The sequence below is a fragment of the Lasiosphaeria miniovina genome, assembly GCF_030549165.1.
Source record: "Lasiosphaeria miniovina strain SMH2392-1A chromosome Unknown B0T26scaffold_5, whole genome shotgun sequence".
In the NCBI taxonomy this organism is placed as follows: domain Eukaryota; kingdom Fungi; phylum Ascomycota; class Sordariomycetes; order Sordariales; family Lasiosphaeriaceae; genus Lasiosphaeria; species Lasiosphaeria miniovina.
The window spans coordinates 621,983-647,970 of NW_026848224.1; the positions used below are offsets into that span (position 1 = coordinate 621,983).

The following is a 25,988-nucleotide window of genomic DNA, read 5'->3' on the forward strand; positions in this document are numbered from 1 at the left end:
CTGGGGCTATTCGTACGCAGTTGGAGGAATTCAACTTTATGAGAACTATGCTTACTCGGGGACTTTGGTGGGAGGGGTCCCAGATTTTATGAAATAATCTAGCCCATTCTACTTCTTCCCAGCTGTTAACCACTGGCAATGTATTCAAATTATCATGTAATCTCTACATTAGTGCTACGGCACGGCCGAACTATGGCCCGTGGTGCCACAACCATGCACTGGCTGGAGGCTTCACCTCGCAGCCCCTCTTCCCAATTAGGACTAGCCCGATTGCCCCACCACTCAACCACAAAACCACAGCCTGCAGGAACCGCAGGCTTCTTCCTTTCCTTTTTCTTTCCTTAGCTTAGTTATTTACGAATACAGCCATTCATTACTTGCAGCATTGACTCTCGTATATGCCTGCCTTCACAATTAGAAACAAGATATAAATAATGACAAGGTGGAAGTATAGCTGTCTATTACCTTATAACCCGTCTTGAATTTACCATGCTAGATACATACGCAAAGTCTTTAAAGGATATCCTCAACTATGTAGGCAGTCGTAGTGGTTTTGCAGTCAGCACTCCTATCCCGATACAAAATGCAGCGTCCAGCACTCTTACCTCTTTCCTCTCCTTCTCCATTGGGGCTAGAGTGTCGATTAAAAGGCAGCAGGGTGTCTTGCCGGAAGAGCTTGGCGTGCGTATTGAGATGCCCCAAAGCGGACGCCGTGCTGTTTGAAGGCAGTTCACTCCCCTTACGAACAAGACCAGGGCACATGACTATGTCGCAAATGCACCCCCCGCTGAAGCCCCCGTCTTTCCTTCTTGGGGACCGTTTCATGGCTTTAAATCGTAAGTTAATTCTCCACACCACCATCTCCACCACCATCTCCTCCACCATCTCCACCACCACCTCCACCACCATCTAGCCGCTCCGCAGACACTTCGTAAATGATCACCAACACACTCACATTGTAACGCATCCATTCAAAGCCGGACGTCCGTGTTGCGGATTTTTACACCTTTGCCGCCCAAAAAGCTTACCGCCCGGCCTTATGGCCCACAGGTGAGACGTCTTTGATCCGACACTGTGCCATGTGTTCAAACAGCTCATCGGAACGTACCAGGTGGCCCGTTGGCATTCCCAACGAACGCGTCTCAAGTCCGTCAGGGGCAGGCGTATAGTATATACGCCTGTCTCAGTCAGGAACTGAAGGTCTGGTCGATGGCACTTTCACCGGAAAGTGCAAGCTATCAATAACCACCAGGAGGAGCTTATCGATCTCGAGTAAAGTCAACTAGAAATTGACTCTTCAACCCGCTTGCCTTCAACCCGCTTGCCTTCAACCCGCTTGCCTTGCGTTGTGTGCAAGTAAAATGGCCAATAGGGGCCCACACTTCGTTCCCACGCGGACGAAAATGCAGGGGTCCCCATTTAGACCCGCAAACGACAGGGAATTCATGCATTGATGTGTTGAAGATTTCATCTACAATGCGGTCACAAAAGGGTGTCAAAAGCGATGTATCGAATGAAGTCCGCAAGGAAATTGCTGCTTTCCATGCAAGCCGGAGACGCTGGAACCTGTTGGCTTTGTTTTTAAACATCCGAGCTTGTATTGGTCAAAGCACGTAGTCTATACAGCAGGAGAACACCACTTGGAATTACGTTGATTTGAGTTAGCTCGATGCAAATCGCTCACGTCGTGTTTAGTTATCATCCTACCAGTCAATCTAGAACAAGACTCCTGGTGCCCGACTAGTTATATTTCACTGCAGTAAGAGCAATTCCTGACTCAAGACGTAGCTCAATCACCAAGTTCTATTAGGTAGCTATGTATCTTTGATACAGTTAGCTACGTACCTATATACTCCGCGCAAGGCGGTAATTGGGCCAAACGTGCAACGTAAACGTCGGTATTTGTCTTCTTTTTAATGATTCGCCTGATTTCCCCAATTCGAAACGTTGCATGGTTTCACCGAGTCGGCCATAGCCAACCCCCGTTTGCTCTCCGTTTGCTAGGTAAACAACCGGTTTCATCGCAACCTGTAGTGAGCGACTTTTGGCACCACCTGACGTCAGCTCCATCGTGGTGGAAACTTGGGAATCTTGGCATTGGGCTACTTAATAACCCCGCAGAGGAAACGCAGGTGCCCGATCACACCAACTCGCCGTTCCCGCTTTTGACCGCGCTCGATGCAAGTCAAATCCTCTCGAAAACATCAACTTGGCACAACAAAGCAGCATGGCGTCCATCATCGAGAATCTCGCCGCCTCGGGCGGCACCGAAAGCCCTGGCAAGTTCACCTCCCTGTTCTAGGTCTGCGAGGAGTCTTGCTTGGCTGAAGTTCAGCGGCGGACAAGCCGATGTAACCTCTTCCTGCCCGGAACCCCGCTAACCCCAGATGCATGCATCACGATGCAGGCTTCCTCAACGACCTTGTCACCCAGCTATGGCCAAACATCTGCGTCGCTGGCGGCCGCATGATCAAGGAGATCGCCGAGCCCATGTTCGCAGCCATGCTCCCTGCGCCCCTCAACACGCTCCGCTTCGAGAAAATCGATCTGGGCCGCGTGCCCATCCGCTTCGCCAACGTCGACGTGCACAGGACGGAGAACGATGGGATAAAGCTCGACTTGGATCTCGACTGGGACGGCGAGTGCGATATCGAGCTCAAGGCCAACATGATTCCGAAGCTAGTATGTATCGAGCACAAATCCGCCATCGCCAAGCGTTGAAACATGTGTGCTGATTATCCGAAACAACTCGTAGGGAGTCGAGCACGTCAAGCTGAGAGGTAGACTCTCGGTATTACTGTGTCCGCTGACCAATGTCATCCCCCTGGTAAGTATTGACACCCACCCCTGGGCTCACACAACGTGTTATGTCCCTGACACGTCCAGATCGGGGCCGCCCAAGTGTCCTTCATCAACGCGCCGTCCTTGCACCTCGACTTCACCGACGCGGGCGGGTTCGGCGACCTGGCGCTGGTCGACCGTGCCGTGCGCAAGATCGCGCTCGGCATCATCTCGTCGCTGGCCGTGCTGCCGAACCGCTTCCTCGTCAAGCTCGACGCCAACAACGACTACTTCAAGACGTACCAGCACCCGCTCGGCGTGCTGCGGCTGACGGTCGAGTCGGGCGCGAACCTCGGCGGCGGCGGCGTCGGCGGCGAGGAAGAAGAATCCAAGACGCGCCGGCTTTTCAAGCGCATGCTGCGCGACGTGCCCGACTGCTTCGTGACGGTCAAGGTGTCGGCCGAGGCGGCGGGCAAGTGGCGGACAGCGACGGTCAAGAACAACCACCACCCGGCGTGGAACCAGACGCACGACTTTGTGGTCGGCGACGACGAGCAGGACGTGATGGCCGACGTCAAGGACGACGACCTGGCGGGCGACGACGACGTCGGCCTCGCCGTCACCACCGTCAAGCAGCTGCTGGCCGCGCCCGGCCGCCGCCAGGAGCTCGCCCTGCTGCACGAAGAGCAGCCCATCGGCGCCACGCTGACCCTCAGCGGCCGCTTCTTCCGCTTCGTGCCCGACGCCGCGAGCCTGCTGGGCGACGGCATCGGCGACGGCGATGGCGAGAGCATCCGCGGCCTACTGACGGTCGTGATCGCGTCGGCGTTCGGCATACCGGGCGCGCGCCAGACGCTCAAGCCGAGCGTGCGCGTGTCGTGGGGCGAGGCGCACTTGTTCCGCACCGCCGTTAAGACGGACGCGCCCGGCGCCGACGTCGCCAACTCGTCGTTCGACCAGGCGTTCCGCGTCCCCATCGCTGGAGACGGCATTGCCGGCGCGCCGCCCGTGCGCATCGCTTTGTTCGACGGGGAAGAGGAGCGCGGCGCCGTCGAGGTGTCTCTGGAGGACGTGCTGGCTGCGCCGGACCTCGTGCTGAAGGACTCGTTCGATGTCGGCGACGGGGCTACGGTTCGCGCTGGGATCTGGCTGAGGGGCACGCAGCTGGATGAATAGCTGTCTTGTCCCTTAGTTTGCGTGGTAGGTACAAATTGGACTGGCATGAGGACACAAGGGCAACCACCTAACCTAACACTCACGAAAGTGTGAGAATTCTTGGAGTTAGCTTTCATAGCGAGGCAAATACATACGCATGGGCTCCATTCAACATCAAGCGATTATGTCCGCGTTTCCTAGAAACTAATAACAGGAACAAATACCCCATTTACACCTGACTTGCCCCCTCTTTGTCTCTCTTGTCAAAACAGACTACTAGTGATCCTAATGGTCACATAGCAGGCAATCATAACACCCGCAAAGTAGAGAGCCGGAACCGCAGTCAGGAACACGCAGCTGAGCCATGCAAACGTACCATAAAAGTACAGCGCAGCGCCAAGCACCTCGATCACGGACTGGTATATGAAGCAGCTCCAGAGACCAGACTTCTGCGGCATGACGATGGCTATCCGGATGCAATGCGAGTCATAATCTTCTTCCAAAAAACCCGTGCTTGTGGTTGAGATACGGGCTGGAACGCTACTGGCGCTGTGCCGGGGTGTTTGCCGCTCAGCAGGAGGAGGAAAGACCTTACCAGGCGAACTGAATGACGGGCGTCTCGCACTTCCAGGGGGCCATAGCCCACAGACTAACTACCCAGGTCTTCCACAGCATGCATGATGCCGGCGCATGCCAGCACGGCAAATGTCGGCGGCCACCCTGGAAGCGAACACGCGAAGACGATAGGGCACCCGACGCTGACGACAGGGACCCTCGACGCTGGCGACAGGAACGGACACAACAAACTCGACCAGTCTTTCTTTTGCCTCGCCGCCCTTGAAGTTCCAGAACTTTGGCCGGACGGGCGTAGTCGGCTAAACAGACGCTCGGGCAGGCCAATCGAGAAGCAAGCGATTGCAAAGGCACGATGCGGCGCAACCAGCCCCAGCTGAACGAGATCTAAGGGCGGCTGCATGGTGATGAGCAGGAGGAAGGTTGGGAGGAGGCCGACAACGCTGAAGCTGATGGCCATGTCGACTTTCAGCAGCTCGCCCGTATGCACGAGGAAACAATCGATAAATTTACCGCATCTGATGCGCTCGTACTGCAAAGGGTCGTCGCCATGACACAGGCAGGGCTAGCGTGCTCTCGAACTGGGGCTTTTGCTGCCCGCCCGGTACCCGGGTGATGGTCCCGGTCGGGGGGCTCTCCCATTGGACGGCGAAAACAAAGAAGAAGAGGGCTAACAATAGAAATGCCAGAAGGCTGCCTGACCACCACCTTGATGCCATCGCCCACGATGACCTGGAAAAACTTCGATCGCATAATATCTGTAACCATGAGAGGTAGTATCGAATACCACCTACGGGTACAGGGGGTGGACTTGGGCCCTGATTTGGGATACCGGGCGCTCCGAACAGCGGACAGCTGAGCAGCGGTTGCGAGGAATGAGCGGCACAGGACGGGACCTGGGGCTGGGGCCTTGGGGGACCCTGAGGGGTGCGGCTCCGGGGCAGGGGGGGTTCGTAGCAGGCAGCCATTGATCCTATCGACAAGCAGAAATGACCAATGGATGAGAACTTGGCGGCCTGCACAGTAGTCCCCAATCTTCGCTTGCAGCTTTTTTCCTGCAGCTACTGTTGAGGACGGCGGGTAACTGGTGCAACATGTACGATCTAGCCCCTTTTGGCGCCCGAAGGAGCAGCCACCAGTTTCACACGATTTTCCCACTCACACACTTTTCCCACTCACACACTTTTCCCACTCACACACTTTTCCCACTCACACACTTTTCCCATCCACACACACACCACACACCATTTCGACCCAAGCAGTTGACCACATAACAAAGCGCAGAACGCAGTCGACCATGCGGGGTGCCCGTGCCGGCAGCCACCACCGCACCGCCCACGGCACACAGAATCACGTACGATGCCGCTGTCGCCCCTGGGTAAGGTACACGTCGGAATAATCATAATATAATTCCTTATAATATAATTCCCCGGGAGATGAACATTGCCAAACGCTCCTCCCAATGGCGACCAGCTCGCGGGGCCTGCCCATCTTCGGAACGAGCAACTACACGACTCCACGGTGGGTGCCCGAGCCCAACAGCCGGGGCACGTGGTCGCTGATCCAGAGCTGCCTGCTCACGCTGGGCCTGTGCGTGTTTTCGGCCATCCACCCCAACGTCTTCCACCGCGGGTCGCGCTTGTGGACGCGGTGGCTGGTGCGCTTCAAGTGGCTCGTGGCCGCGCTGATCGCGCCCGAGTTCATCGTCTTCAACGCCTGGTCCCAGCGCCGCCACGCCGCCCGCATCACCCGCCAGCTCCGCCGCCGCGCCAGCCAGCCCGAGGACGGCAAGCGCGGACCACTCTCGAGGTGGTGGCACGCGCTGACCACGAGGAACAAGCCCGCTGCTGCGAGCAATGTCGTCGCCGACCTCGGAGAGAGCGGGATGACCGCCGCGCAGCCGTCCACGGGCGTCTTGGGGGTGAATGCCAATGGCGCCACGCAGGCGGGCGAGAGCAAGAAGGCAGGCGTGCCGGCTGTGACTCCAGAGGTAGGTAATTAAACGCGTGTCCTGCGCAAATCGTAGTTTAGATCAGTATTGAACGTGGCCGACTAACCAGGCGCCGAACCCGCAGGAAGTTCCATCCCCCGACACGACCGCCTCGGAAAACGGCGAGCAGTTCGAGCTCATCCACGGCTTCGCCATCGTGATGGGGTGCCTGGCGGTCGACATGTCGACAGACCCAGAGCGCGTGTGGCCCGCGATCTGCAACCGGCTGACCATCACGCCGGCGTGCTTCGAGGAGTGCTTCAGCCGGCCCGAGTTCGCGCCCATCGACCTGTCTTTCCTGACCAAGGACCAGATCAGCACGCGGCAGAAGACGGACCACCTGGCCAAGACGCTCGTGCTGGTGCAGGCGCTGTGGTTCTGCCTGCAGTTCGCCGCGCGCCTGTGGCAGGCGCTGCCCGTCAGCCTGCTCGAGCTCAACACGTTCGCCCACGCGCTGTGCGCGGTTTTCATCTACGTCCTGTGGTGGCACAAGCCGGGCGTCATCGAGGAGCAGTTCGTGCTGCGTACCGAAACGTCGGAGGCGCTGCGCGACATCTGCGCCGCGCAGTGGACGTCGGGCGCGAGCACCGACAGCCTGTACGAGGGCCAGGTCCTCAAGTACCCGGACAGCAGCGGGCACCACGGCCACAACTTCGGGCAGCGCCACGGCAGCTACCGCCACCGCCCGCTGCGCGCGTTCGCGTGGCAGCCCATGTTCGTGCACGGCGGGTCCGACCTGGGCATGACGCTGGCGCGCGGCCGCCGCAACCTGACGCTGTGCCCCGGCGCTGGCGAGGACTGGTACCTGTTCGACCGCCTCGATCGCTGGTTCTACTACCCGCACCTGGCGACGCCGGCCGACGGCGGCCCGCTGCTGCGCGTGCGCGTCGCCGGGCTGGCTGGCGACGACAAGAGCAGCACCAACCCGACATACCCGGCCAGCGCGCGGCGGTTCGCCGCCGGCGAGGCGGTGCTCGACTCGGGGATGCACTTGGCGGCGCAGTTCGCGTCGCTGGACGTAGACGCGATAACGCTGCGGCGGTGGGCGCGGACGTTTGCGCACGACGACGCGACGTACTGCCGCAACTACACCGTGTGGCTGCGCGACCGGCAGCCGAATTTCGCGTGGCCGCGCGGCCTCGACAGCACCGAGGGCACCGAGATCGGCGAGGAGCTGATCAAGTCGCTGTTCATGTTCCTGGTGACGAGTTTGGCGTACGGCGGCCTGCACATGCTCGGCTGGCAGGCGGCCGCGCTGCCGGCGTCGGGCGCGGCCCAGGTCTTCTGGAAGCTGTCGTGCCTGCTGCTGATGACTGTTGGGCCGGTCAGCCTGGCCGTGTGGGCCGGGCTCAAGGCGTGGCGAGGCGCCGACGCGCACTTACGGCTGAACCAGGCCATGAGCATTGGCTTTGGCTTGTTTGGGGCGCTCATGTTTGCCGCGTACCTGGTATCGCGCGTGTATTTGGTTGTCGAGATTGTCATTGTCATTCCGTACATGGATCCCGGCGTGTTTCAGACGCCCGACTTTTCGCGGTACTGGCCGCATTTTGGCTAGGCAGGGAGGGGCGGGGGCGTAGGAGTTGTTTATGGCACATAGCGTGGCTGATTAAGCGTACATGACGTGGAACGATACGAGCATGGTGGTATGATGTGAATGGCGCATGTAAATAGTTTGAACATAAAAAAGCGCAGCAGTCCTCCTCACAGCCCTCCCCACACCGTGGTCCCTTGTTTTCATGCCTTGAATCACCACAAATGCCAGATCGCAGAAACACCCCCTCACGAGTCCTGCCCCGTCTCCTTCAGCAGGGTCGACACGGTGACGACGCGGTAGCCGCGGCGCACCACCTCGGGCAGGACCTTGCGCAGCATGGGGGCGGTCCAGGCGCGGCCGTCGTGGCAGATGATGATGCCGCCGGGCTGCAGCATGCTGAGGATGTGGCGGGCGTTGAGGGACCAGTAGGGGATCTGGGGGTCGTGGGGGTAGATGTTGCCGAGGACGAGGCGGTAGCCGAGGCGGCGCATGAGGTCGCGCATGGCGGTGCTGAAGAAGCCGGAGCCGGGGCGGAAGTAGCGCGGGGGCAGGGGGTGGCCGGCGCGGGCGTAGGCGGCGTCGAGCATCTCCTCGACCTGGTGGACCTGCTCGACGAGGGTGGCGGCGCCCAGCGACCGCGACGGCTCGTCGTGCATGGCGTGGTTGCCCAGCTCGCAGCCCGCGCGGATCACGTCCTGCAGCGTCTGCTCGTGGCCCGCCACGTGCGCCCCGATGACGAAGAAGGTCGCCGCCGCCCCGTTGGCTTTCAGGATCTCGAGGATCTCCAGCGTGTGCTCCGACGGCGCGTCGTCAATCGTTAGCGCCACGATCTTCTTGTCCGTGTCGACGCGCCACAACACGTCGGGCCACCGCCGCTGGAAGTAGCGCATCAGCACCGTCGGCGGCTTGTACACAAGGTACAGCGGCGCCAGGAGCGCGAAGGCCAGCGCGATAAAGGTAAACATTGCGGTGGTGCTGTCAAATGGTGTGGCGCAGGCAATGTCGTGAGTGTGTGGTTTAGGTAATATCGCGATAGCGTTCAATTGCGGGTTGCATTGAAGGTTGATGTGAGCGGGAACGTTGACGGTGACAGTGCTGCAACCTGCATTTCAGCTGCAGTGGGCGCCTAAATCACGTGCATTGTGTGCACAACAAATACGGGCTAGAGACGGACTGGAGCCGGCAGCCACTCCTTGGCCGACACGTATCTAGCCAAGATGTGACAATTTGGGGCGTTGCATTGATTCGCACTGCAATTAATCCGCGTCTCCTTGATTGTCGTCCTCGACTAGAGTTTATGCGGGGCACGGCGATGATGAAAGGTGATGAATTGCTTGGGGAAGCTAAAATCTATCAGCCCGCAGTTGGAAAATCTATGTGGCATGGATAGGGTGGATCCGCAGGGGCCATTCGATGGACCCGGCTGGGCCTGTTTGGCCTGTGCCCAGCACAGAGTTGATGGGCGAGAAATGTCTTTCCGTGACGTTAATCCCGCAAAAGGGAATTAGTCCACTGAACAGGGGCCGTAGGCCGTTTTTGGAGGCGAAAACTTTGTCTTGGCTGTTGTCAAAAGTGTCTCGCCCGTTCTCTCTGGTCATCTCACTCACTTTCCATTTTGCGGAAAGTGAGCATAAATAAACTTAAGTTGAAGTTGGTTTCGAAACATCCAAGGAAGGTCTTGGATAAATTGTCCTGTATTACCCTCTGACTTGGGCCCTATTAATCCTCAAGGCATTGATGACAAGTGTTCCTCCTATATAACTCAACTATTGACTCGACAGTGGTATAAGCATGAGAAATTTCTATTCGTGTATGCTATGCTTTCTCCTCCCATGCCGTCTTTGAGACGGCTGCAACAGGAAGCAGGACATGTTTCTTGGGTGCTCGGTGTCTCCTCTCGTTGGGTTTCGAGCCTGCAATGACTTGACTTGTCAGCAGAATGGCCAGAGAGGTATCCGCATTGCCTGTCACCTCTCACGCTGGTTCCTGGACCGCATGGTCGAGGTCATATGCAACTGGGGACCCATTGACAGACATCGTGTCAGCATTCATACGCCGCGCCTCGTGGCGCCTGACGCTGACGTATTCGCTTTTGCATCAAAAGGCAACGGGGAGGACCTGCGAATGGTATTTTCGAGAGCCGAGGCGCCGCCGTTTGACGTCAGCGCTGTGAATGGCCGCTCCGCTCTCAACCTCGCCACGATGGAGCAGGAACCTCGGACGTGTCAGTTCCTAATCTAAGCCGGGGCTAACCCCCACGAGAAAGACCAAATCGACCAGTCACCCGTCGATCAAATCTTGAATAAAATAGGTTACCTGACTGGTCAGGAAGGGGTCAGCTGAACGGAGCCTCTTTTTTTCTTGTTTTTTTGCCTCTGGCGGGCTGCCCTCGTTTCGCTCGAAGGAATGGGTGGCTGAGGCATTTTAGGAGCCCTCATAAAGTGCTCGTTATCAGGAAGAATCTGGTCGTTCGGGCCTCTTTAGGTAGAATCGGGCCGTCGGGAGGCTGGCCACGGCCGCCTGGATTTAGCGCATCGGGCCGTGGGGGCTCGGTTGAGAGACCACACCGTAGCCATCGCGGGGGCTCGAAAAACACGCGTCACTGGTAATATATTAGTAGAGATTAATAGGGTAATAATCGTAAAGTATTCGGCGTGCCTGTTCATGGCTAGAAAGCGGTAAATCGTACGTACGATTGACTGAAGTTGGTGTATTACGAGGTTAAAGAGGAAAGTGGTTTATTTTAGCGGGGGAGCTGGCTAGAAAGTGAAGGTACCGTACGGACCCTACAACGGATTGACAGCCATTCTACCACCAAAACAAATTCTCGTGATAATTCTATATTTCGATGTTCGTGGTCCAATTGTTGGATTTCTAGGGGGCAAGGCCCCTAGGGCCCCCGCGCCTGCGGCGCTCTTGGCCTGCGGCGCTGAGCCTGCGGCGCTCCTTCCTAACACAACCACGACACAGCAAAGCGGCATTTCACAGCTTAACCTGTCCTAGGTTCATCGGATCGACCAATCCCCACCTCCCATTTTGACACGGACCCGTATTTCACGGCCGCGTCCAGCCTCGAGGCCTCGCTGAGGGTCCGTAGAAAACTTGATTGAGGACCTGTGGGGAGAAGACGGTGACTTCACCACATGTCCCTCGGTGCTTTTTGGGGCGAAATCGTGGATCTATAATCTATAGCACCCTGTGGAAGGAAAAATGCGAATCTACGGCGACCGTGACGCAGGTTGCGAGGGAAGTAGTCGTCGCCACTAACCCGGTGGGGAAACTATTTATGTAAAACCGGATACCCACTTCGGCGGCTCGGCCTGTACGAGTTACGAGCATTTCTTTGTTTGTGAAAGCCCTCTTATGTCTTTTGTGAAGTTATGGAGTCCCTTGAGGTAAGGGATTTGACAAAAGTTTGGATCTGACCAGATGATGACGAAACTTGGCGCCGCTCAAAATATTCATGATCTATGATTGCCGTCCTTTTCCATTCATTTCCACTTGCTGCATGCGTACATGCCCGTCACTTGCTGATGCTCTCTGCCATGTCTATTTTCTGTCATGGTTACGCAAGGCCGTGGGGACACGGACGCTTGCACGCGCCACCGCTATCGCAAGGTTGCGGATGAGGGCCAAGGCTCCACTGATCGACCGGAGGGTCGGGTCGTGGGAATTTCGTACCTCTCTGATGCTGAAGTAAGTGCCTGATGGTGCAGCATGGGCTCGCATATTCCCGTGCGGTCGACAAGTTCCCGGCGGCAGGGAACCGTGTAGCTTGTATACGCCGTTCTAGAGGGCTTCGTTGCACATGAAAACTTGACGCTTCACATGATACACGAAACCTGCAAATCGTTTCCGAGCTGGAAAGGGTTGTATGCACCCCCCTTCCCCAATACTAGCAACAGGTCCGATTTCATCCAAGACTACGAAGCTATCAAGCAAAAATATCAGCCAGTGGCTATGACTATACCACGAACCATGACACGCCTACACGACAGTCACAGTCCTGGACCGTCATAGTCCTGGACCGTCACACGGAGCTGCCACACTCGTATCATGTCGCGTCTAATGCCTCCTTAGTCCCCAAAGAAATCTACAGTCACAGAAAATGATAAGAGGGAGGGGGCAGGCAAACCTGGAGGTCGGTGGTCTGGGCTCGATATCTGAGATGGTCTTCTGGTCTTTGGTGGTTGCCTGACCATCAGACCTCGACAGCAACATCTACCAACCAAACACCACCACACACACTCCTTGTGGCTAGGGATCAGCACATATTGGTTAGCTTGCATGACTTGGGACAGACCAAAGGAAATCGCAGAGATTCCCTAAAGCAGCATGCAATGTAGTACACATGGTGTGGACCTGGTTAACAAGTCAGTCGCCATGGTGTTTGTTGTGTGATAATGTGCATGAAAGGCGCGTCTCGTTCAGAAGCTGGGAAGCAATTCGTCCCCGCTGACTCTACGCGACTAGGTGGCAGTCAGTCTCAACTCGGCAAATAATCCTTAGGTAATAGTACAAAACCGGCAGTTAATGTTTCTGCAGCTACGCTGCTCCCACATGCCCAAGTTTCTGTTTGTGGGACGAAGAGTTGCCGGCGGCAACAGGTCCAGTGCTCTCCTTAATTACGGCGCGTCTCCTGGGACACATTGCGGCCTTGGAGTGGGTGTGCGGGGGGTGTGCGTGATTTGTGAGGCGCAGGTCCACGGCGTGGGCGGAAACACGGAGCGTAGCTGTCGAGGTCCGACGGGCAGGCTCGGGTGCCAAAAGGACAACCTCAAAGCTGCGTGCCGAGTTGAGCCCGGGATGCCCCTTACCAAGCCTGCGCAGCCGCGTGCTCGGGGCCTAGATATTTCCATGCGACCCTCTCCCAGAGTCACAGCTGACTCTGTATATTGTGGCGGTGAGGTAAGATAAATAGTGATTATTCATGATTATACGTAGTCTGTATTACTCTTGTCTGTGGCGTTTTGCTGCCCAGCTGGTAATTTGTTACACGACATGTCGTTCGCTCTAGAAATTGCTTGTTGGGTAGAATTGCTTGTTGGTTCACGGCAGTTGACATGGGGCCATCAAGCGCGCCAACTGCATCCTTTACAGAGCTAAAAGCAAGCGCTATGGCACCACCACCGCATACGCCCAACGTTCGCGTAGGTATTCGGAAAGCGTTTGGTAATCCCCAAGGTTTGCTGCCAGCTGCCAGCTGCCAGCTGCCAGACAGCTTCTTGATGCCTGTTGGCAATCTCCGAGGACCTAGAGCGAAGTTATATGTGCCACGCTGCTGCTCCCGCGCAGTGGCTTGTCCTTATCGACCTTCCTACGAGATGCGTAGCGGGCGTTAAGCGCTACACGACAGTGGTGGCATATTGCTCCAGCGACAGTGCTCCACTGCCCAGTCACTCCTTCCAGGCTACGGCCCCCAAATGCTACGTGCCGAGCGCTGTACGAACAAGGCAAGATGCCGCCTTCTGGAAACTAGTTGACCTCGCCTCAGCGTTCCCGGCTCGATTCTGGGGTGCCAGAAGGGGCGACCGTGAAAATAAGAAAAATTCTTCTCCTCTCTGCATATGCTGTGGTACAACGAGAAGGGGGTGCTGAGTTCGCGGCAGGCAAGACCCAGAATTGCCCCGCACCCTTCACACCCCTCCAACCTGAAAGCCTCCAGGGCTCAGCTACCGCCTCTGGAAAACGCTCCACGGTTTTTTCTTGTCTTTTTCGCAATACTTGTAGCTAGGAAGGCGCTATTAGCACCCACCCTCGCTAAGGAATTCGACCCCTCTCACATTACGCGCACTAGTGCAGACGGACAACTTAATGACGTGCAGAGACTCCCCAGTCTGGGATGGGCGGCTCCTACGGGACAACGAGTCAATTTGAGCGCCACCCCACTGTATTCGGACGGCCTGGCCCTTGGCTCCCCGGGCCTGTGCGGGCAGGATCAACTGTTACTGATCAAGCGCTGGGATCGAAACGCAGGTCAGTGTAATAGTTCCCAACGTTGGGACTCAAATGAAGAAAGGTTGACAGGTCAAACTATTGCCTCACGAGCAATTGATCGACGAACCTTTTACTCATATATCTTGTTCTCGACTATCTTGTTCTCGACTTTCTTGTTCTCGACTACACTATGGTATGCCACTGAATGTCGTTTGCGCAGTCGCTTCTCCGCGCTCGCTAGACACCCCACCATAGGCCCTCCGAGTCTGGTTCGGCTGGGTGCTGTAGGTACTCGTACCCGATAGGCCTGCAGCTCTGCCCCGAGGCCCCGCTCGGACCCGACCCTGGTCGCCGCAGAGAAACACATGGTCCTCGGCCCCATCCCGCCCCGCAGAGCCGGAATGGACCGCACACGCCAGCCTCTTTGCTGGCTAATTTTGACACACCGGCGCTGTGCTGAGTGCCCGCCGCCGCCCGGGCCAGGCAATGCCACCCGACACTCGACCCCTAACTCGATATTCGTACACAGACAGGCCAGAAGCAGGCCTATCGACGCCCGAACCCATGTCCAGTCATGGACGCTAGGTCCGATTTTGATCCACGCCGCCATCCTTCCAGCAGTCCATGTGCAGGAAATAGCTGGTTGAGGCTGCCTGTCCCCTTCCCCTTGTCCCCAGCGTAGTAGGCGTAGCGGGCCGCGCCGCACGCTGCTAACCCCCAACTGCAAAGTGTGGGCCCTAATTATTAACAATTGAGGCCTTGTCACGTCACGTCACGTCTCTTGATCGACGCTAGTGTGCCAATTTGTATCGAACTTGCGTGTCAACGAATTTCGTATGGGCATCTCGACGGCCGAACCAGCGTCGAGGCTCCTCCTCCTTTACGCAGCGCACCTTCTCACACTCGCAGTGCCGCCGGCGTGCCGCACACCACACCTTCTCTCGTGGCCTTGCTGGGCCTCGGTATCACTATCTCTCATCTCATGGCCGAGCAACAGCTACGCAGTTATGCGCGTATATTATTTGTCTCGTCTGCCCCGTGTTTGTCGGCACGTTTTCATGTTATGCCTCCACACCCCAAACACGCCATCTTGGACAAGTGTCCCGCCGCAAGGCCCATCTCTGTCGCCCTCGGATCAACCCCGAGCTTCTCAAAATACCTTAACTTTTATTTCTCAACAAAGGATCTGGGCTGCCCTCAAAAGTCCCAGAGAATGTGGCGCTTTGACAGCCGCACGGCTGCCCCCCAACCCCAACCCCAACCCCAAACATACCCTCCCCCGGGAACTGGATCTCCTCCCCTGGACTACTGTGCTCGTCGGTATGCCGGGCTGCCCACTAGTCCCGTCCCAGATCTGGGGCCCCAGACCGTCGCCGCCGTCTGGACACTGGTTGTCCTGTCGACAGTCTTCCTCGCCGTCCGCGTCTACTGCAAGGTCTGGAGGCTGAAGGGGCTGTGGTGGGACGATTGGGTTCTCATTCTGAGCTGGGTACGTTCACACCTGCCGGTCCAACCACCTAGTACCACCAGGGCATTCGCTGATACGTCGTAGGTCTGTGAAATCGGCAACGCGTCTATTGTCCAGACAGTTGTCAACCTGGGGTTCGGCAAATACCCCTGCGACATCGATATCGCCAATCTACCAAGCATCGGGCTCATCGGGCCCCAGTTCGGGGGTACCGTAAACCTGATAGCTATCACCCTGTCAAAGACGGCCTTCGCCATCACGCTGCTGCGGCTGACCGAAGGGGGCTTGAACAGGTTCATATGGTTCCTGCTCGTGTCCATGAACCTCATCACCGCGGCCAACATATTCATCCTCTGGTTCAAGTGCGCACCAATCGCCAAGTCGTGGAGCCCCTTCATGGAGGGCACGTGCATCAGCTCAGACGCGACCAACGGGTTTGGCGTATTCTGGGGCGTCTACTCGGGCGTCTGCGACATCGTCCTGGCCTTTGTCCCCTGGCGCCTCGTGTGGAACCTGCAGATGCACACCAGGGAGAAGCTGGGTGTGGCTATCGCTATGAGCATAGGCGTATTGTAAGTTCCCTGGCCGTCTGCTAAAGAGAGACGCAGCGGGGCTAATGCCGGAACCCTGTGACAGCGCTGGCGCAACGGCATTCGTCAAGTCGGCAACCATCTTGACACTTGGCAAGGAGAGCTTCACCTGTGAGTTCAGCCGTTCTATCCCCGAGCACCCCCCCCCCCCCCCTCCCCCAAACAATAACAAATACTAACCCAGCCACTCCCAGACGATGGCACTGGGCTGCTCACGTGGTCGGCGGCTGAGATTGGCACGACCATCATGGCGTGCTGCATCCCCGTCATGCGGGTGCTGTTCCGCGAGATCAACGAGAAGCGCAACAGACGGCACCAGCACAGCACGCGGAGCTACTCGCCCACCTCGAAGCAGCGGAGGATGGCGGCGGCCAGCGGCGACCAGAGCACCGCAGTCGCTTCGTCGACGACGAGCCCGAGCCTCGGCAAAGCGTTGTGGGGGATGTGGGCCAATAGCCGCGACGAGAAGCTGGCAGCGGCTGCGCAGAACAACAACAGCAACAGCACGTCGCCGCCACCATCAACTTCCGACGTGAAGTCCGCCGCCTCCCCAAACAAGGACAAGATCCGTCTCTTCCCCGCCGTCGCCGTGTCACACCGCGAGAGAGCCGGGGCGAGCATAAACAACAACCCGTTCGAGCCGAGGGCTGCGAGCCGCGGCGCCGGCGGCATCATGCACACGCAGGAGTTCACGATCGAGTATCACCACCACCACCACGTGGACCACGCCGCGGACGCGGACGCGGACGCGGGCCACTGCCCTTCAGACCAGCAGAGCAGCGGGCCGTCATCCATGTACGAGATGTCGGCGATGGAGAGGCGCGGCGAGGTGTGAGCGTTGTGATACCCATTGGCTTTGATATCATCTGATTTCTTTTGCGTTGTTGTAATTGTATTAGCGACCGCCGGCCTGTTGCTTTCTTTTCTTTGTGTCTCTGGGGCGTGCTAATCAATACCGAACGGATTAAAAAAGGAGTTGGGATTTGGGTTGCCGTGTTTTCTTATGAGCGTTTGTATGATCTGAAGACAAGACATGATAGATGGGTAATGATACACGTATTAATTAATGGAGTAACGCGCTTCTGTCTAAGGAGCCAAGATACGAACACCAGGGTTCCAAGATACGATCTGCCAGCAAACGGCTAGTTGAGCTTGAATATACATGGTTCCAAGTGCTTCCGTCTCCGGTTTGGAAACCTTGAGGGCAAACCGAAAGGCAGTCAGCCCTTTATGTTTCCTGCGCTATTAAACATTTAAATGTTGGACTGCACGTGGAAGCGCTCTGTGGACGTTCTCGATAGTAAGATGCTGTGTTATTATTCATGTCGAAGCCTATTGTAAAACAAACTCGCTAATCCCTCCGCGCGCACAAAGTGAGAACTATCGCGCGGATCCTAACAATGAGTACCCCTAGCACGAGAACAGAGACACCCAACATATCTAGCTCTTCCTCCGCCGCTTGCGAGCTCTACGGCTCTGGCGCTGGTGATTTTGCTCTGAAAGAGTCGTTAAAGACTCGCTCAAGGCTCCATCTTGCGCTGTTCTTGGCCGTTAGTGGGCTCCTACCCGCGGACCCGTCGGAGCTAGAGTCTGCGCAGGCCTGTGACTTCTTGGCCGACGCTAGGTTCCCACCTAGAGACGGGTCGGAGGAGGGGATGTATATTGGGGCGGTGGGGGCGTACATGTACATTGGGTCGGTGGGGGTGTACATGTACATTGGGGCGGTGGGGGCCACATTCGCCGTTGGTGATTGACCAGACCCAGGCGGGCTAGACACGAATTCGTAACCATCGACGGTGGAAGGCTTGCCGGCTGGTGGTGACTGACCAGGCGCAGACGGGCTTGGGGTGGATTCGGTATCATCGGCGGCGGGAAGCCTGTTTGCAGTTGGCGATTTCTCAACTGCGAGCCTAAGGAGGGTTGGATCCATAAAGAGTTCCACTGGCATCTTTGGCCAAAACCCTGGCATGTCTTAGTTCTCGCGTATGGTATTAAAGCAGGACTTGGATTCACTGCTGTCGAACATGCAGCAGGTTTCGCGGCGGTGGTTGCGCGCTTTGGCGTAGTAGATCTGCGTAGCCTTGAGCTAGGAGACTGGGAACTTGCTCAAGATTTCGGTCCGCGGCGCTATGACATTGAGCTATGCCCTCCACTTCGGACACTGGCCCGACATGTCTCTGAGAAAATAATGGCGCCTGACGGTGTACCATTCTTCGTCTAGCTCCAGATCAATCTTATAAGTCCTTATAAACCCTCCCTCATGAACAATATTGTCCTGGGTCCAATCGAAGCCCTGCCTTATCAGTTGCAGGATGTCGTTGGCAATCACCAGCATCCACGCTTTCCAGTCCCCTTAGCGCGGTCGCCCGTGGGGCTGAACCGAAAGCTAATGTTGGCTGGGCCCGGAAGATCTGGGTCATCAGATTCTACCCCCCAGAGTTCGTTGGGGTCGACAAATGAGTTGTGCAGATTGCCCGATGCCGCTGCCATTGTGATTAATTGGCAGACGCGACGACAAACGATACGGTGGCGGATCGGAATTTTGCTGGGGGATGGATTGGCCGACGGCGGGAATAACTGCGATACAGATGGGAACGGGTGTGATGCTGCTTTTCAAGAAAATGCGGATGTGCCTTGGTGAGGGATAGAAATGCTAGCAAAGAAGAAAAGAACAGACCCAAGAAGCAAAGACGGGACCGAAGAAGAAAAAAGTGAACCCAAAAAGACGGGACCTAAGAAATGCGGCCCGACTCCAGCGTGCGTTCCGTCAAGGTTTTCAAATGCCCAGACGCGGGAGTTGAAGGTGGACTGACTAGCCATTCCTTCCCCAGTCTTATCCACCATGACATCCATCGTGAATTTTACAGCTCTTCTCAAAGCATCATCACAGGAATTATGGCGATTATAGGAACCCGTCAAAAGTTCCAATCTCGTCAAGTCAATTATATGCGAGCTGGTACATTCCTTGATGCCGATTCTGGAACAAGGTCTCGCCTGGGATTTGGTGTCGTCCACATCATTTCTGCTCTGCGCTTTCCTGTTGAGGCGCGTTTTGGCTTCCTCCACCGGTATCCGCCTTGGCTGCCAGTGCCTTTTTGGCCGCCGTCGATCTTTCGCCATTTGCATCCTGTAACCGAGAGCAAAAGTTAGCCGCGCAAAAATTGCAAGTGTGCAAGCCGGTGGTGGGGATCGGGGGACCCGACTCTTTCTCTCGAATGTACTGGTTTTCCAACGCCTTCTCGCGATCCGAGAGAGGATTTGGTTGCATCATTATTCCACGCCGGTGTTTGGCATTCACTGTTTACCTAGGCAGTTGCCGGGAGCACAAATATGTTTTGTTAAAATTTTTGGTTGGGAAAAAGGACAGTGAATGTGAACAAGTGTTCGTTCGCCAATTCAAGGGTTCGAGGCAGGACGTGTCATGTGGCGTGATGACGAGGGGAAGTGTAAGGGTGTCAAAAATGACGTCACCATCGCCTTCGAGGCAGTTCGCGGAGTCAACAGATTGAAAAGAAATGAAAAGGAAATAAAGACAGGGTGCAAATGTCAACCAAGCTGCACGATGGTTAGGTAAAAGAACCGGCATATCTACGGGCATCAAATCCAAGCAGCTGGTATGAATGCGCCGTGGCCCAACTAGGGTTGAAAGAAAACACGCCTCGGATGATTGACAGCCATGAGCCAGTTACAGAATACACAGGCGGGTAGTACGAGGCAGAAATATTGAGCTCGAACGGGAAACTATTCAACATGTCGCACAATACGGGGGTAATTAGCGAGACCTCGACCGCGAAACACTCCGGTCCTTGTCCTCGTCCCACTCCTGACGCTCGAGATCGCCGTCCCCGGACAGCGCGCCGTGGTAATAATCAACCTTGACCGTGCTGGTCTTGGTAATGACCCCGTCGCCGACCTTGGCCTCGGCGTCGAGGATGCTGACATCGCTGCGGTCGTCGCTCAAGCCCCCTACAACTCCCTGCTTTCTAGTATTCTTCGCCGTGGCAGACCGGCCGCCCCCGGACACGACCGACGCTTGGTTATTGCCTTTGTTACCGCCGATGCGCGTGAGCGAGTCGAGCCGCAGATGTCCGCTCCCGCTCCCGCCCGCGTTGCCCGACGATCCCCGGCCACGCACTTCCCGCAGCGCGAGACGTAGGAACGGGATCGATGCTGCGGTGATGACGACGGCCGTTTCAGCGCCGGCCCAGATGGACAGGTCGATTGCTTGGTCTAGTGGTGAAAGGGTACGAGTCAGTGAGAAGTAGAGAAACTGTTGGATGGTTACGTACAGGTCCACTCCCCGACACTGTGGTTGATGTATGCGGTTTTGATGACGCCTGTGATGCCGGACCTGGAGAAGCAAATGGTGAGTTGAGCAAATGGTGAGTTGAGCAAATGGTAGGTTGAGCAAATAGTGAGTTGAGCAAATGGCGAGTTGATTGGCGGGAACGGGTTGTTACAGGGAAACGAGGCAGAGTTCATTGCTTACAGCACTCCTAGGCTCATGGCGACACAGACGCCAATCTTCTCGACCCACCGCATGTTCAGACGCATGATGAGCAGCCATGGAAACAAGGCAAGGACAAAGTCCATCGAGGCCGACCAAGCTGCGTGTTACCAAGTCCCAAGTCAGTCGACTCGCTCCGAGTATGGTAAGCTGAAGCGGGAACGAAAGCAATACTCACCCCCGGAGAAAACGTTGTAATCCAGCAGCCTCCTGGAGTTCCAGCACGTTCCCGGCACAGTGGGATCCCAGACGCGTCCGAGGGGCGTGCACGACGTATAGATGAATATGGCCGTCGTCCACATGAGCAGGTTGACGGTGATAATGATGGTCCAGATCAGGACCTTGTGCCACGTGTGGAAGGTAAGGCGCAGCAGCGTCACCGCGAACGAGGACTTGCTAATAGCGATGGAGATGATGACAAAGAAGTCGGCCGTGCCGAGCAGGCGGTGGGCCTCAACCTGGTCTGCATGACTGATCGTCTTGAGATGCCGCCCGAGGCCGTGCTTAGTTGCCGACACGACGAGGCCGGTGTAGGCGACGAGAAAGATCTGTTGTCTTCGAGTCAGCTACCTAGCGTGGCGATATGGATTTGGAGGCAGAAAGACTCCATACCCAGGCTACTACCAGGATGTAGTCGTCGACGGCGAACGGCTTGCCGTATCGCGCCTTGCACGCGCAGCGCAGGCCGAGGAAGAGCAGCGAGACCGACACCATGACATACATGGATATCTCGAGCACCGGGGCGCGATTATCGTTTGGGTCGTAGCCTAGGGCCGAATCGAATGCCATCTTGGCGGCTCTGGCGTGTCTCTCTGACAAAGGACGTGAGGATAAGGTCGAGAGAGCTACTAGCAAGGGAGCCCGGGAATTCGAGAGAGTCTAGCGTGTGAACTAGCAACCCTCAGGGGTTGCATAGACAAGTGAAGTGGGTCATGATGAATTTCTGGGAGACTGGGGAAAGCCTGTAGGTCCATATATGGACCATGTTTGACTATGTGTGCGGGCCGCGGTGCAGACGGCGGGAGCGGGTGCAGATTATGCGAGCGATTTCCGAGCCATCCCGTAATTCTTAGTCCCCGATGCACTGCATCACAGACGCTCTTGTTGCTGGTGGAGGCGGCCGCCATTGACCATGCCGTTGGTTGAGGGGGAGAGGACCGAGCTGCTGGAACCGTGGCTCCACGAGCGGCGCATGCGGCGCAGTCCTGTCGCGTTCCAGCAAAGACAATAGGGTTGGCGCATCCAACTCCCCGGCGAAACACAAGCAGGATTTCCATGCATGGAATCGAGAATCGAAACCAATGGGACACGCGGTTGCAAAAAGGAATATTGAAGCCACGCTGCAAGGACGGCAGAGCTCGACGCACAGGTCTTTGTCTCCTCCCCGATCCAAAACATGAAGGGGTTTGGGCGGCCAGAAGCAGGTTGTCTTCGCGATGTTGGAAACCTCTGGACGGTGGAATGGAAACGCTTCGTCTTAAAACGATTATTTGCGCAAGATTAGGCTGTGGAAAGTTTAATGTTTACCGGGCCGAGATCGTTTGACGTTTCCACCTCTGTTAATCTGCACCCGCACTTCTTATCACTAATGTCTTGCGTCATAAAGGCTCAATATGGAGAAAGGCGATTGGCTCGTTCTATGAGGACTATCTGGCGAAAATGTCAGTCATGTAGGCTGGCTGAGAGTTGCTGTGCACCTACAGCAATCGCTCCCACAACATGACAACTTCCAGCCACGCCCCCGCGCGGAGTTCACGGAGCTACGAACAAACATGGGGGCTGGAGCAGCTCACAGGCCTAGCCAACGGCATGAAGAAGCCGTAACGTTAGATTCAGCTCGTGTTCACCCACGACGAGCAACTCTCAAGATCGGTTGCCAAAACAAGAGCCGGCTGCAGCCTGTCGCCAAATAGGGAACTACTTGACCAGAGTCTGCTCGGCGATGGTTCAGCCCCATGCTACGCCACCTAGAACCGAGATGCTGAGCCCTGCCCCTGCGCAAACACGGCAAGGCTTTTCGGCAGTTCATTTAGCACACCCTCTTGGCCCCCATCAATGAAGTAATGGAGCCTCTTTGCTGCCGTCCTGCTAACGTCACTCACACCACTCAACCACACACTCACATCACTCAACCACACAAATAATTGCAAGTAGCCAATGATGCAATTATCCCTATCCGGTGCCTGTGGCTCTATATTTGGCGAGTAACGATCTGAAGGTTTTTGGTTCCAGGTAGTTAAACCGCTTTTGGGGTTCGGACACTCGACAATGATGTCTGCTTCGAATACCGTATATGACCCTAACCCTGCGGAAGGGAGCGCTTGACCTCTGAGCTCCGATAGCTCAACCTAAACTATGCTCCATGACTCCATCCGCTGCACGCAACTCAACTTTCCAGTCTGCTAGATGCACGCATAATATCAAGGTATGATGATCTATGATAATACAACGCGGCAGCATTTTGCGCCGCGGTTCAACAAAGCCAGTTGTTACGCGTTAATTACGAGCGACTTACACCACTTTCAAATCAAGGTCACATGTCGATGCTCCGCTTCTGACAAGGGGGATATTTGACTTTAAGGGGGGGATATTCTAATTCGATTTGTTTCCAGGCGTAGGCAAAAGGACCGCCATTGGCAACGCTAAAAGCAGAACGACAGCAGCATCGGAGGAAATTAATGAGATGGTGCTGGGAGGGAAGGCAAAGGTGGGAGAATAACAGACTTGGCGTGGATGACCAGAAAGCAGAGACAAGGAAAATCGTAAACGGCCGTGATGAGGAAAGAAATAAGGGAGGCAGCAGCAACATGGAAGGAAACGATTGACAAAAGGAGACTAAGGAGACTAAGATGTCGAGCAGCCCCGGCAGCAACAATAGCAACGTCAAGACAGAAACCCACGACAAGGAAATGAAGAATATCCTGAAACAACCAAGCCAAAATTTGAGGAAAGCCCACAAAGAGGGAAGACGACAACAAGGCCGTAACCTTTCCCCTACGCAATGCCAAGACGCTCAGTGCTTCAGCTTCTTCCTGTGACGGCGGATATTGTCCTTGCGCCCCTTCTGGCCGCACGTGGGGCACCGGTCTTCCTCCTTCGGGACGTCTTGCTCTCTGGCCGTTTCGGGGTGGTTGGTCCACATGTGGCGGTGCCAGTCACGCTTTTGCGCCGTGCCCTGGTAGTACCCCTCGGGGCAGTACTCGCAGCCGATGGGCTTGGTGTGTTTCTTGTTGTGCTTGCTGTTTGAAGGGGAAGAGGAAAAGGGTTGGTCAGCAAGGGGAATATTGCGAGTGGAATATTGCGAGTGGAATATTGCGAGTGGAATATTGCGAGTAGTTAATTAGAAAGGGGCGGAATCAGGACAGCTTACTCGCGATCGCATTTCCTATCAAACGACCTCTCGCAGCCGGAATCGCGGCAAAGAAAGGGCGGCCCGAGAGCGCCGTCAGAGAAGTCGCTGTTTTCTTGCTGTTGCGTTTCGTACTGGGCGTCAAGCGCGGAAGGAGTGCTGCCGGCGGGCGTGTAAGCGTTGACGTTGGTGGTGGTGGCTAGATAAGCCGCTGTCGAATTCGGGTCTGCCCATGGCGATACTGCTGTCGAAGGGCCCGCGTAATGAGTGTCGGGGTTGCTGGGGGAAGGAGTGTACCCATAGCTGTTGTCGGTCAGGATGCCGGGAGGATGCGCATCCAAGGAGAGGTCGGAGAAACTTTCGAGACTCTCGAGATTCGGGTCAATGGGAATGTTGGCCGAGCTAGGCAGATCGTTTCCGCTCATTTCTGGAGGACTGGTGCTCTAAGAGCTGTTTGCCTGCAGAGTCGATGAGAAACTCTCGGAATAGTCGTATTCGTAACCGAGCGCGTTGGCGGTGCTGTCAAACTGGTAGTTGTGGAATGCAGAGTCCTGGAAAGACGACTGATATTCCAAATTCGAGCCGTAGGCGTATGAGGCGGCTGCAGTGTCGGAGACAGGGGGGGGTTCCACCATGGATCCGGCTGGGTGCGGGTTGCTCATTATGTGCAGCTGCCGGGGGTCAATAGTGCCGTCGTTACCCCCATCAGCCGCGGGGTGTGAAGACGAAGCAGCACGGAGCGACTGGCTACGAGCCTCCCGCCTCGAGGACGAATGCCGAGGCATGGTATCGATGTACACCGTTGGGTCGGCAACCCCCCAGAAGCACCCGAGACCAAGGTCTAACTCCTGTCGAAATCCGAGATCGAACACTAGCTGCTCTCTTGGAAGACTGGGGTGTCAAGGTCACAAATTGCTCTCTTTGGTCGGATGAATGGCAGCCGGCGGTGGGGTGGGGAGCACTTACAAGCTGCTGCACATCGTACGGCGAATCGTTCTGGCGAGACCCCCCTGGCAAGAACAAGTCGCTGTATGGAGGCCCAAGGTGGCAGGATCTGGCGATGGATGGCGACGGCAAGGGAGCCGTCAGGTGTCCACAGGGTGTGCCGTGTGTTGGACCCAGAGCTGCCGAGCAGGTTGGTCCTACAGCCGGCGTCGTGCAACGAACAAGAGGTCAGAGGGGGCTGGAAGACGGTTCCTAAGCACGAGCCCTTAGCAGGTGAAGAAGACGAGCACTCAATCTGGGGGCAAAGTCCTTGGTTCAAATACTAGCCCATTTTGTCTCGCCGAAGCTGTCGTGTTTGCGCTGTAGAGACCAGGGGCAGGCCATGAGCCTCTAGCGCTCGTAGCAGGCCAACACCGTCGAGGGGGCTCAGCCTGTGAGCCTGGGAAGTGGCTGCACAGAGGCCTACGTCCACGTGTGAGGCCTACCACGGCGAGGCCTTCCGTGGTGAGGCCTGCCGACTGTGCATGACGGGACCGGAAAGCTGAGGCAGGATTTGAAGGCGGCCACCCTATTGGCCCGTTCCGGCCAATCGATGAGCTGATGGTCACGACGGTCCGGTGTTTGAGGGGCTGTCATTGGCGACTGGAGCTGGGCAGCCTGTTGGGCTTGGACTTGACCGAAAAATAAGCAACATGATTTAATCTGGCGGTGTCTTCTTCTTTTTCTTCCTGCAAACCGGTTCGCAAACTGGTTCGCAAACTAGATACCCTCAGGGGGTCGATTGGAGAGGCGCAAGAGCCTTATCGCGCTTCTGTGCTAGACGCCTCGTACGCCTCCCTACGGCCTTTAGTTGCCTAACCCCAGGTTGCATTTGAGGCAGGAATTTTGTGAGCCTCCGGCAGCAAAACAGCACGCCGGCATGGAACAATAAAGAATCGCACCGGCAGCTTTGGGTTAGGCCCTCTCGCTCGGGCAGCCCTGACGCGAAATGGCCAGCAACATTATTATTTATATGCCTAAATGACCTCCACCTTCTCGTCATATTGTTTACTCCTCATCCCAAAGGAAAATCTCATTCATCACCTAAACATCTCGGCAACATCTCGGCAACATCTCGGCAACATCTCGGCAACATCTCGGCAACATCTCTGCATTAATC

At 56.3% G+C, this 25,988-nt stretch overlaps 9 protein-coding genes across 9 annotated transcripts; 4 read left to right on the forward strand and 5 right to left on the reverse strand.

Moving 5' to 3' along the window:
• Window positions 1-1,835: 1,835 nt before the first annotated feature.
• On the forward strand, window positions 1,836-4,159 carry B0T26DRAFT_714534 (uncharacterized protein). The gene is made up of 4 exons (XM_060442197.1): window positions 1,836-2,279; window positions 2,408-2,682; window positions 2,756-2,827; window positions 2,887-4,159. The coding sequence occupies exons 1-4, from the start codon at window positions 2,228-2,230 to the stop codon at window positions 3,955-3,957; spliced, it is 1,470 nt and encodes a 489-aa protein (XP_060293844.1). The 5' UTR covers window positions 1,836-2,227; the 3' UTR covers window positions 3,958-4,159.
• A 170-nt stretch (window positions 4,160-4,329) lies between these two features.
• Window positions 4,330-5,724, reverse strand: B0T26DRAFT_339315 (uncharacterized protein). The gene is made up of 2 exons (XM_060434469.1): window positions 5,023-5,724; window positions 4,330-4,958 (listed from the first exon to the last, which is right to left on the reverse strand). Exons 1-2 carry the CDS (start codon window positions 5,475-5,477, stop codon window positions 4,586-4,588), a joined length of 828 nt encoding a protein of 275 aa, XP_060293845.1. The 5' UTR covers window positions 5,478-5,724; the 3' UTR covers window positions 4,330-4,585.
• A 247-nt stretch (window positions 5,725-5,971) lies between these two features.
• B0T26DRAFT_649520 (uncharacterized protein) lies at window positions 5,972-7,052 on the forward strand (the record flags this gene model as incomplete). The annotated part of the gene is made up of 3 exons (XM_060438097.1): window positions 5,972-6,318; window positions 6,364-6,421; window positions 6,636-7,052. Coding segments are annotated over 3 exons (822 nt in total), but the record flags the coding sequence as incomplete, so codon positions are not given.
• Window positions 7,053-8,278: 1,226 nt separating this feature from the next.
• Window positions 8,279-8,998, reverse strand: B0T26DRAFT_648479 (uncharacterized protein; the record flags this gene model as incomplete). The annotated part of the gene is made up of 1 exon (XM_060438004.1): window positions 8,279-8,998. The coding sequence occupies one exon, from the start codon at window positions 8,996-8,998 to the stop codon at window positions 8,279-8,281; it is 720 nt and encodes a 239-aa protein (XP_060293847.1).
• Window positions 8,999-9,688: 690 nt separating this feature from the next.
• Window positions 9,689-10,411, forward strand: B0T26DRAFT_714543 (uncharacterized protein). The gene has a single exon (XM_060442198.1). The coding sequence runs from the start codon at window positions 9,903-9,905 to the stop codon at window positions 10,272-10,274; it is 372 nt and encodes a 123-aa protein (XP_060293848.1). The 5' UTR covers window positions 9,689-9,902; the 3' UTR covers window positions 10,275-10,411.
• Window positions 10,412-15,183: 4,772 nt separating this feature from the next.
• B0T26DRAFT_752753 (uncharacterized protein) lies at window positions 15,184-16,863 on the forward strand (the record flags this gene model as incomplete). The annotated part of the gene is made up of 4 exons (XM_060445561.1): window positions 15,184-15,459; window positions 15,523-16,010; window positions 16,075-16,139; window positions 16,223-16,863. The coding sequence occupies 4 exons, from the start codon at window positions 15,184-15,186 to the stop codon at window positions 16,861-16,863; spliced, it is 1,470 nt and encodes a 489-aa protein (XP_060293849.1).
• A 605-nt stretch (window positions 16,864-17,468) lies between these two features.
• Window positions 17,469-18,518, reverse strand: B0T26DRAFT_752754 (uncharacterized protein; the record flags this gene model as incomplete). Its single annotated transcript, XM_060445562.1, has 3 exons — window positions 17,469-17,524; window positions 17,595-17,905; window positions 18,358-18,518. The coding sequence occupies 3 exons, from the start codon at window positions 18,516-18,518 to the stop codon at window positions 17,469-17,471; spliced, it is 528 nt and encodes a 175-aa protein (XP_060293850.1).
• Window positions 18,519-19,534: 1,016 nt separating this feature from the next.
• Window positions 19,535-21,609, reverse strand: B0T26DRAFT_779815 (uncharacterized protein). The gene is made up of 5 exons (XM_060446674.1): window positions 21,148-21,609; window positions 20,714-21,083; window positions 20,518-20,635; window positions 20,318-20,379; window positions 19,535-20,258 (listed from the first exon to the last, which is right to left on the reverse strand). The coding sequence occupies exons 1-5, from the start codon at window positions 21,322-21,324 to the stop codon at window positions 19,801-19,803; spliced, it is 1,185 nt and encodes a 394-aa protein (XP_060293851.1). The 5' UTR covers window positions 21,325-21,609; the 3' UTR covers window positions 19,535-19,800.
• A 1,555-nt stretch (window positions 21,610-23,164) lies between these two features.
• B0T26DRAFT_779823 (uncharacterized protein) lies at window positions 23,165-24,322 on the reverse strand. The gene is made up of 2 exons (XM_060446675.1): window positions 23,906-24,322; window positions 23,165-23,774 (listed from the first exon to the last, which is right to left on the reverse strand). The coding sequence occupies exons 1-2, from the start codon at window positions 24,307-24,309 to the stop codon at window positions 23,549-23,551; spliced, it is 630 nt and encodes a 209-aa protein (XP_060293852.1). The 5' UTR covers window positions 24,310-24,322; the 3' UTR covers window positions 23,165-23,548.
• Between the last annotated feature and the right edge of the window lie 1,666 nt (window positions 24,323-25,988).